General features: G+C 33.8%; 1 protein-coding gene and 1 pseudogene across 1 annotated transcript; both read right to left on the reverse strand.

Annotated features, from left to right (window-relative positions):
- Positions 1 to 215: 215 nt before the first annotated feature.
- LOC110258997 (olfactory receptor 2W1-like) lies at positions 216 to 1163 on the reverse strand. Its single transcript, XM_021082293.2, has one exon. It carries the CDS (start codon positions 1161 to 1163, stop codon positions 216 to 218), a length of 948 nt encoding a protein of 315 aa, XP_020937952.1.
- A 7835-nt stretch (positions 1164 to 8998) lies between these two features.
- LOC100154903 (olfactory receptor 2W1-like) lies at positions 8999 to 9940 on the reverse strand (annotated as a pseudogene).
- Positions 9941 to 11133: the final 1193 nt, after the last annotated feature.

Here is an 11133-nt window from a genome sequence, read left to right on the forward strand (position 1 = left end):
TGGGCTGCAGAGGGTCCTGCCTGGAGCTGGCAGTGAAAGACATTTTTAGTTTCGAATCAACCCTCGGCAATATGGGACACTGACACTAAAATATAAGGAAAATTTTTAGGCATTATTTTTATTTTCAGGTGATGACTGCTACTAAAATAAGTTGACAATGATTTAAAGGTCATATGAGGCCAATTTCTTTATTGGAAATGCCTTGTGAAAAGATGTTAGTGTCCTATTGTTTCTCCAGAATCTTTTTCTTTTCCAATGAGCCTCTTCGTGGCCCCCTTAAACTCCTTATTCCTTAGTGTATAGATTAGTGGGTTCAAGCTGGGAGTAACAATGGAATAAAAGATACTGAGAAGTTTACCTTCATCCTGAGAAGGACTGTTTCCTGGCTGGATGTACATGTAGATAACAGTCCCATAGAAGATTGATACCACAATGAGGTGAGAGGAACAGGTCCCAAATGCTTTTTGCCTTCCTGTCGCAGACTTGATCTTGAGCACAGCTACAGCAATGAAGCCATATGAAACCAGAACAAGAAGAAGTGGTGTGAGGAAAATAAAAAAACACAATGCAAATAAGGTTTCTTCCATGGCTGTTGTGTCCACACATGCAATTTTGACCATTGCAGATATTTCACAAAAATAGTGATCCAGGTGGTGGTTCCCACATCGAGGAAGACTCATAGCATAGGGAGACAGTATCATGCAATTAATGATACCAATTACCCAGGTCATGGCCACCAGGCCTCCACAGAGTTGGGGTTTCATTATGGTCATATAGTGTAGAGGCTTGCAGACAGCATTGAATCGGTCATAAGACATCACAGCCAGAAGCATGCATTCAACTGTGCATAATGTCACATCGATGAAAAGTTGAAAGGCACAGCCACCAAAGGAGATTTTTTTGTCTTTACCCCAAACATTGACCAACATTTGTGGGACTATATTTGTGGTATAACAGAGATCCAAAATGGCCAAACTTCTAAGGAAGAAGTACATGGGAGTTTGGAGACGTTCATCTAGTAATGGCAGCGCAATGATGGCGATATTTCCCATCAAGGCAATAGTGTAGAAGAAAAAGACAACCCCAGAGATGATCATCTCCAGTTGAGGCTGCCCTGGAAATCCAAGGAGTATAAATCCACCAAAGTAGTTATCATTTATCATCTCCCTATTAATATCAGCTGTGAAAATAAAAAAGCAACATATTGGAAGCCAAAGTGAGTATATTTTAAAACAATATTACTGGTATATATTGCTCAGAAAAACATGGTGTAATAAAAAGATCCATATTTTATATCTCATAATTATTCTATTTTTTTGTTTATCCAGTTAGGTATAAAATTTATTTCAAGGGCAATTTGTCTACAGAGTCCATACTCTCAATTACTTTGTCTAGGCAAAAAACTGCAAAAGCCTCAGAGGAAAATCCTGGGGAAAATGGCTAAATAAAACCTGATGGACTTCCCTTTATAAATCAGGATGCTCGAGAGGAGGTTGGGAATCTGTAACAAATTATTGCCCCCTTTATCCAAGAGTTCATAGAAAATGAAGGTTTTCTAACCCCTATGCCTTTTTTTCTAATATTTAAGCTGCAAAGATTCAATCTTGCTATCCATTTTCACTCTGCTATATCAATCTTCCGATCTTTTATTTTAAAATTTAAACTTACCTTCCAACTAAAATTTTGTATTTTGAAATGGTATTTTTTGCCTTTTTCAACCTCTTCTCAGAACCAGGGCCCTCCCTGTCATTGAAGATACTGTTTTTTTCATCTGTACTTTTGATTCCATCTTCTACTATTTCCTATGGGAGTAATTCTTTAAAAATGTACCCATTTCTTAATTTTATATTTAATCTCTAATATTCATTTGCATTCTTTCCCTCATCTTACAAAAACCCAAGTTCTACTACTCATGCATTTAAGTGTTAAAGCACTTCAGAAGGGAGAATTGTGTAATTATTTTGTTTATATCCCTAGTGACTTAGGATTAGCACAGAAAAAAATCTGTAAACATTTGATATTTGTTAAAAGAAACTTTGATGACAGCGTCTGTATCTTTCCTTTCATATCTAAAAAGATCTAGTGTCTTATTTCAAGCTCAAGCCAAATATTCTATTAACAAAGTCTTTCAAGCACGCAAATGAATTTCTGTTTTCTAAACCAGTGGTCTCTTCGAAATTATTTTTCTGTTTGAATTCTCTATGGCAGCTTTATATCTTCTATATTAGACTTTCTCTCTGCCTTCATAAATAATTCTTTTCAGTTTTTCACTAGCATTTCTCCCACTGCAACTTCCATTCCTTTCCTCCTTTCTCCCTGAATCTATGTGCAGTTTTCTAATGGGATCCTGTCTTTCCCATATTTCCTCTACCTCTATGACTTTAGTTACTAATTTTGCACACATAACTAAGAATTCTGTTTTTTCTAGTCTACTCCTCTTTTGCAGTGTCACATTTACAATTTCAGCTACTTCTGTGGGCATTTCCACTGGGTTTTACCCCCATATCAAATATATACAGAATTGAATTCATTATATTTATCTCTTAGAACAAATGTTAACTCTTTTTTCACATACTTATAATCTTTTAATTCTTGTAGCTGCCTCATAAAGTATCTCCTAAGGTCTTAACAAATGTTTGCTAAAGTGAATTTATGAATTTTGGGGATAGAAATTAAAAATACAGATACACTTTTTCATGTGAAATCAACTTAGGATTTAATATGTATCTTAAACCTTAAAGGCAAGAAGATTGATATAAAAGCCAGATGCTTTTATGCAAATTTCTTTAACTTTGAGAATCTTGTAAAATATTTTAAAGGCCACATAATTTCTTTCTCCACTTACCCTAATTAAGCTTAGTGAGTTTTTCTGTGGTGATATAACCAAAGATCTTCAGGAGAAAAATACCTCTAACTTTTCTGAAGTAGAAAATGCTTCTTTTTCTCTTTATCTAAATAGACTGAGAGAGTTTCCTTGCAGCCTAGCAGTTAAGGGTTCGGCATTGTCACTTCTGTGGCTCGGGTTTGGTCCAAGCCTGGGAAGGTCCCATACTGTGGGTGCAGCCTAAAAAAATAAATAAGACTGAGAATGAAATTCTTCATTACTTATACCATTATACCATTCCTCTCACTTGCCGTTGAGATCCTACATGATTGTGGCAGGAGATGTACTGATCTTTCACAGTTCATGTACTGATTCAAGAAGAACCTTTCTATTTATACGTTTCAGAGAAAAACATCTTAAATGTGAAAGATAACAAGTAGTCTTCCCCAACCAGCAGTGATTAAATTTGTTGAGTCTGGGAAGACCTTTGGGACACTGGGTTACCTATTAGCAATTAATTTCTATTGTAAAATTATCCAAGGAAGATCATTAAAAAAAAATCTCCCGGGAGAAATTCCCATAGTTAACCAACTCCTTTTCATCTTTATGTGGAAATTAAAACCATCATACTTATTATAAGTAATATTAATATAAGATTAATATTAATATAATTATGAATAATTAATATTCATAATATTAAATAAATAGTTACAACACTTTTAACAAGTCAAAATATGTTTTCATACTTAGTTTCATCAATAAAATATTTTTATTGATGCTGTTATTATTCCACTTTATATGGAAAAACATTGCTTGTCTAGAAGTTACAGATTATCACAAGGCAACAGAGGTAATGAACAGTACAGATGAGACACACAAACCTGCATATCACGTAATTTTAAATCTTTTCTATCACATCAATTTGTATAACCTAAGCTTTCAAATATATTTCAATAACACTGATATAGCTGATTTTGGCAAAGAATGGCATCTTTAGCAATAAATGGCCCCCATAGCAGTGTACCAGACTCGCTACCACAGGGAGAAAGAGTGACAGAATTATGGTGATAATCATTTGATAAACTTATGCTTGAAAAGCCATAATTTATTATTTAAACTTTTGCTTGTTACTGCCATTGAGGGCACATTGGTCAATTATGTACTCCCTGGAAATTGCCATTTTTTCAGCAGTTTTTACTGTTGAATAGTTTTAGTAATGGCAGCAGAGAATGTAAGCTATGTCAGCAATCCTAGAGTTGATTTATAACAACAGGTTAAAATTCTGTTATTAGTATGGTGAAAAACCATTACTTTTTCTTCTCTCAGAAATCACCTCAAACAATAGGAAAAATTAAAATTAAATGCAAATTTTGTTTAAAACTCTGACCTCTGAAACATAGATCTTAAAACAGAAGAATATTCTGAAATTAGTGAAGGCCAAGGAGGCGTGGAACAATGCAAGAGAAGCATGCCTGCTGTTATAAATAGCTCAAAGAATCCACATGTTCTCTCTTTGAATACAGTTTAGGATAAAACTGGCCCTCATTAGAAAAAACAGGAATAAGGAATGAAGCATATCAATGGGAGAGTTCTTATACCTAATACAATTTCTAGAAGCAGCTCAGAAGAAACCACTGAGATAAATTATATTTGAAAGATATATCCAATTGTCAGAACACTGGGTGTAAGTGAAACTGTGCTGTGATTAGACCTAGAGTAGAAAATCTTGGTTGATAGGAGAAAATGATAACCCCCCCCCAAACTCACTTATACACACAATCCTGGGTCTGATGGAACATTCTTAATAGCTTAAAACTTGACTTTGCTTTTTTCTCAACACAAATATTCTGGAAATGGTTAGTTCAGGAAAACATCTAACTTATTTAAATGCAGTAATAAATAAGAAATGAGTTCAAGATCTATAAAATAATAATAATAAATGGGCATGAAATGGCCAGAAAAGGAGCAAGTAGAAAATGAGGGATGCTCACGTCATCTTTTAAAATGTGAATACGCAGGGAGTTCCCATCGTGGCACAGAGGAAAGAAAACCGACTAGGAACCATGAGGTTGCAGGTTAGATCCCTGGCCTCGCTCAGTGGGTTGAGGATCCGGTGTTGCCGTGAGCTGTGGTGTAGGTTGCAGATGTGGCTCAGATCTGGTGTTGCTGTGGCTCTGGTGTAGGCCGGCAGCAACAGCTCAGATTAGACCCCTAGCCTGGGAACCTCCATATGCCGCTGGTGCGGCCCTAAAAGGACAAAAGACAAAAAATAAAATAAAATAAAAAATAAAAAATAAATAAAATGTTACTACGCAGGAGATGAGGATTGGGTACATATTTTATTTAAAAGAAAAATTTAAGGAAATAACCAGCTCTATTAAATTAAAACACAGGGCAGAATTATAAGAACTTATAAAACATGGCGACAGAAAGAGATGAACAATAATATAGTGCATAAATCTCAGAACAATAAATAAAATAAAATTTTAAAACATGGGGACTGGACATGGGCTGAATAAGCCTTAAAGTAAAAGGAAGACAAGATTAAGAAGTTGAATGAAATAGGAGTTCTTGTCGTGGCTCAGTGGTTAACAAACCCAACAAGTATCCATGAGGATGCCGGTTTGGTCCCAGGCCCTGCTCAGTTGGTTAAGGATTTGGCGTTGCCATGAGTTGTAGCGTAGGTCGCAGACATGGCTCGGATCCTGAGTTGCTGTAGCTGTGGTGTAGGCCAGCAGCTATAGGTCCGATTCAACCCCTAGTCTGGGAACTTCCATATGTCATGGGTGTGGCCCTAAAAAGACACACACACACAAAAATTGAATAAAATAAAAATGAAATAAACAAAAGTATTTAAAAAGTAAGAAAATAATAGTTATTAAACTTTTTAGGGTAGTGAAGTATATATTATTGGAGTTCATATGTAAATATAACTAAAACAATGAAACGTAAATGAAAGAAAGGCATGTCTAAAAACTAAGATCACATTTTGAAACTACTTGACTTCAGTAAAGTATTAGTTAGTCAGGTGAAATTATCAGCCATCTATGAAAGGAATCCTATGATACGTAACAAAGAAAATGTATTATGACAAAGTTGTGTTTATTACACAAAAGCAAGAGAAGTCTTAATATTTGAAATCAAGTAATATGATTCACCACATTGATTGAATAAAATCAGAAAAAATCATATGATCACCTTTATAAGGGGAAGATTAAAACATGAAAAAAAATTGTCGCCTTATAAAAATCTATTTTTTAATTAAAAAAAAAGTGTATTTTGTGTGTGTGTGTGCCACACCTGTGGCATGTGGAGGTTCTCAGGCTAGGGGTCATATCAGAGCTGTAGCTGCTGGCCTAAACCACAGCCACAGCAATGCCAGATCCAAGCCGGATCTGCTACCTACACCACAGTTCACGGCAATGCCAGATCCCTAACCCACTAAGCAAGGCCAGGGATTGAACCTGCATCCTCATGAATACTAGTTGAGTTCATTAAACGCTGAGCCACACTGGGAACTCCGTATTTTATTAATAAAAAAGTCTTTAACACAAACCTGTAGCAAATCATTAAATTCAAAGGTGAAATATTGAAACTTTACTCTCACATAAGTGAATGGGAAAAAAATAATCACTTCTAGTTATTATTCTACTGGATTATTCTAGTGGAGAACCTGGCCAATGCAAAAAGAAAATAAAACTAAGAAGAAAGTATTAGAAAGGGAGAGATAATTTGTCATTATTAGCACATAGAATGATAAAATATATTTAAAAATATAAAGGATATACAGATAAATTATTAGAATTAATGTTTGCTTAGCAAAGTCATTTGGTAGGAAGTCATTTGATAGTAATGTTTGCTTAGAATATAAGGAACATAAGGAATATACATCTGATATAAAGTGACCACAGAAAATCTAACATTTATTATGCAGTAATAGTGGAATAATGAAAACTCTCCCTTTGATATTTAGAACAAGACAAGTTTGCTCACACATACTCTTTGTTCATCAATCACAGACCTAGCTTGTACAGTAAGTTATATAGAAGACATAAAAGTTTCATAGGTTGAAAAGGAAAAAATAAAACATTTTTAATGATAATACTGTGTATATTTAGACGACCTAAAATATTCTATGAATAAATTATTAGAATTACTAAGTATGATTGGTAAAACCTAAATACAATGCCAATATATGAGTTTAGTTTTATTTTAATATGTCATAGTTAAAAACAAAATTAATATTTAAAGATGCAACTTATAATAAAATTAAAAATATCAAATATTTAGGAGGAGAACTCATAAAAGAGCTTTGAAACATATATTAATATTAATACATATATTTTATATATTTATGTATTAATATTAATATTATATTGATAATATATTATATATTATGTAATATATAATTATGTTATGAAAACTATAATTTTTATGAACAAGTACTGATACATGGGTGAATCTTAAAAATATGGCATTTGAAAGAAGTCAGGCACCACAGGATACAATTATACAAAATTTTAAAAATATTAAACTTATAGCATTATTTAAAAGTGCATACTTTGGTAAACTATATAAACCAAGGGAAGAAATTGAAATCTATATATTTAAGAATGATTGATGCTAGGTGGGAAGGATGAGGATTATAATCAGAAGGGAATGCTTCAAGTATCTCTGAATAGATTTTTCTAAAACTTGATCCAGGTTTTACATCAAAGTTTATTGTACAACAGTTCTTTCAGCTGTACATTCATGTTTTTTTAGTCTAAAAAATTCCCTTTTATACTTTTAGTAACCTCCTTTCTTCTTTTTTTTCTCTTCTCTTTTTTGTTTCTCTTTAACATTTATTCTTTGGATGTTGGAATTCCTGGAAAATGTGACATTCTTTCTTTAAAAAATTTTATTGGAGTATAGTTGACTTATTTATAGGTATTCAACAAAGTGAATCAGTTGCACATATACACATATCCATTCTTTTTCAGATTCTTTTCCCATATAAGTTATATCAGAGTATTGAGTAGATTTCCCTGTGCTACACAGGAGGTACTTATTACTTATCTATTTTATGTATAAAAGTATATATAGGTTAATCCCAAATTCCTAATTTATCCCTTCCTTCAGAGTTTCCCTTAGGTAAACATAAGTTTGGTTTCAAAATCTTTGAATCTGTTTCTGTTTTGTGAATAAGTTCTTTTGTTTCATTTTTATTACATATAGTGATCACATTTTAATCACATATTAGTGATCTTATATGGTATTTGTCTTTCTCTGATTCACTTATCATGGTGATTTCTAGGACCAACAATGTTGCTGCAAATGGCATTATTTCATTCTTTTTTATGGCTGAATACTATTCTATTATATATACGTACCACATCTTCTTTATCCTTTCATCTGTTGATGGACATATGGATTGCTTCCATGTCTTGTCTATTATGAATAGTGCTGCACTGAACATTGGGGTGCATATATCTTTTCGAATTATGTTTTTCTCCAGATATATGCCCGGGAGTGGAATTGCTGGATCATATGGTAGTTCTATATTTAGTTTTTTCAGGAACCCACATGTTGGCCCCAAAAACAAGCAGTAAAGATTTTGAAAACCAGTGGAAAAGAGAATGACACTGGTTAATAGAAAGATGGTTACTTGCATGTGACATAAAATGTTTTTCTTTCTGTGATCATCAGAATTGAGTTCTTTTTCGAGTAATAAATGGGCAGAGGAAAGAAATTTTTGACATTTTAACATTGTATAACTAAGATGATCGATAACTAGGACTCTCGGTCATTTTGGTTAATAGTGGTTTTACCTCTGTCAGTAAAGAATAGCTTTTATCCTTTAAAATTATGAGAATATTTAGCTAGCATAATCAAAGGAAAATATTACAATTAATTGAGGAATGTCAGTAAAATTGGGACATGTATAACCTAAAAAAATCAGTGCATAATGTAAGTTGTTTTTAGTGTTGGCATGTCAGTTTAAAACTTAAAGTATGGATTTTTGTACAGGTATCAATATATATTCGCTGTTAAATAAATGTATTGGATTTGATAATAATTTTTATTATGTTTTCTGAGTATTTTCTTTCTCTCAGGTGATGTCTACAAAAGAAATATCTATATTTAAGGTTATAAAGGACACACTTCCATATTGAAAATTGCTGAGAGGAAGAATCAGTATATTGTTTCTGCTGAACTTTTTTTTTTCCTAATCAGTCTCTTTACGGCCCCTTTGAACTCCTTATTTCTTAGTGTGTAGATCAGTGGGTTCATGGCAGGGGTAACAGTGGAATAAAAGACACTGAGAAGTTTACCCTCATCCTGATTTGGACTGTCTCCTGGCTGGATGTACATGTAGATAACAGTCCCATAAAAGAGGGATACCACAATGAGGTGAGAGGAACAGGTCCCAAATGCCTTTTGCCTCCCTGCTGCAGATTTGATTTTGAGAACAGCTACAATAATGAAACCATAAGAAACCAGAATAAGAAGAGGAACAAGACCCATAATCAGGCACATGGCAAATGTGGTTACCTCCATGGCGGTGGTGTCTACACACGCAACCTTGATCACTGCAGACATTTCACAGAAAAAGTGATCCAGGTGGTGATTTCCACCTCGAGGAAGAGTCAAGGCATAGGGGGAAAGTATCATGCAATTAATAACACCAACGACCCAGGCAATGGCTACAAGGCCCTGACAAAGTCGGGGCTTCATTATGGTCACGTCGTCCAGAGGCTTGCAGACAGCATTGAATCGGTCATAAGACATCACAGCCAGAAGGATACATTCAACTGAGCACAGTACCACATCAGTGAAAAGTTGAAAAGCACAGCCATGAAATGTAATTCTTTTGTCTTTGCCCCAGTTATTGACCAACATCTGTGGGACTATATTTGTGGTCTAACAGAGATCCAAAATGGCCAAACTTCTAAGGAAGAAGTACATGGGCGTTTGGAGGTCGTCATCAAGAAAAGACAGCAGGACAATGGCTATATTTCCCATCCAGGCAATGGTGTAGAAGAAAAATATAATCCAAGAAATAATCATCTCCAGTTGGGGCTGTTCTCTGAATCCAAGGAGTATAAATCCACCAAAGTAGCTATCATTGATCATTCTTTTTCTTTTTTTCTCAATAGGAATTCTGAAGATAAAATAATCAACACAGTAAATGCCACATGAGTATATTCAGAAACTTCACTACCAGATTCAGATCAGGTGTTACAGTAATGATAGGGATAACAGTTTTATTATCAAACACATAAATGTAATTTTTTTAATGGTGCAGATAATATAAAATTTAAGGCGTGATAGTAGAAGTGATGGATTATTACATGAATATTTGAATATCAAGTGAAATGTCCAAATTAGGATTCTAATGGAGAGATTGGTTGATAAAACCTGGAAATTTGCATCAATTTCTAGATATACAAAAGAGAGCTTTGTTCAATTTAATGTCATTAAATGTCATTTAATGTGACTGATTTGTTCCTGGGAGAATTTTCTCTGTGCCAAAAGCATAGCATAGTAGTGCATGCTAAAAAATGAAGAATTTGAAACAATAACTTTGTTTTATCTTTTAAAATATGATTATACATCAGTTCCACTAAGAAAGTCATTAGTATTAAATCAAAGAGGATAATTTCCAATTCTATCTGAAGAAAGCATTTCTTGGAGTTATTTTCAAATATAAGATTCCTGGGACTTCTCTAAACATTTTAATTAATTAATTTATTTATTGGTAGGACAAGTAACCATTCTTACTACCAAAACAGCCAGAGGAAGGTATAAATCTGTTATGGACCTGCTCCTCTTACGTTATTGTATATATTTACAATAAAACTTGAAATATAAATTTACACCTCAAAAACAGGATATCATAGGATGAAGGGAATCATCATTTATATCAACATTATTCTCAACTTCATCACTTTATTTTAGTGAGCACCAAGATTTATACCCAGGTCTTTCTTTCCAAAGGGCCTTCTCTTCACCAATGTGCCAGTCTCTTTTTGCAGATAATTTCCCACTTGCTTTCTCAGAAAAATGCTTATCAGTATGTTCTTATGCATGACAATGAATTCAGGTCAAATAAAATCAAGAATAAAAGAACTGGATGAAATTCTATGTACTTCCTTTCTTATCAGTGAAGGTCAGGATATTGGAAGTTGGAGGTGTAAGGCATTTGCAACAATAATAGCTTACTTTCTGTTTCTGGGCTTCATTGATATAGCCCATCATTCTGCTGACTTTTTTTATTTTTTGTCTTTTTGTCTTATTAGGCTCACACCTGTGGCATATGGAGGTTC

The sequence above is a fragment of the Sus scrofa genome, chromosome 7 (genome assembly GCF_054392235.1).
Source record: "Sus scrofa isolate SSC_HxYL_T2T_F1_AM1 chromosome 7, Sscrofa_HxYL_maternal_Yorkshire_Landrace_v2.0, whole genome shotgun sequence".
Taxonomy (NCBI): Eukaryota; Metazoa; Chordata; class Mammalia; order Artiodactyla; family Suidae; genus Sus; species Sus scrofa.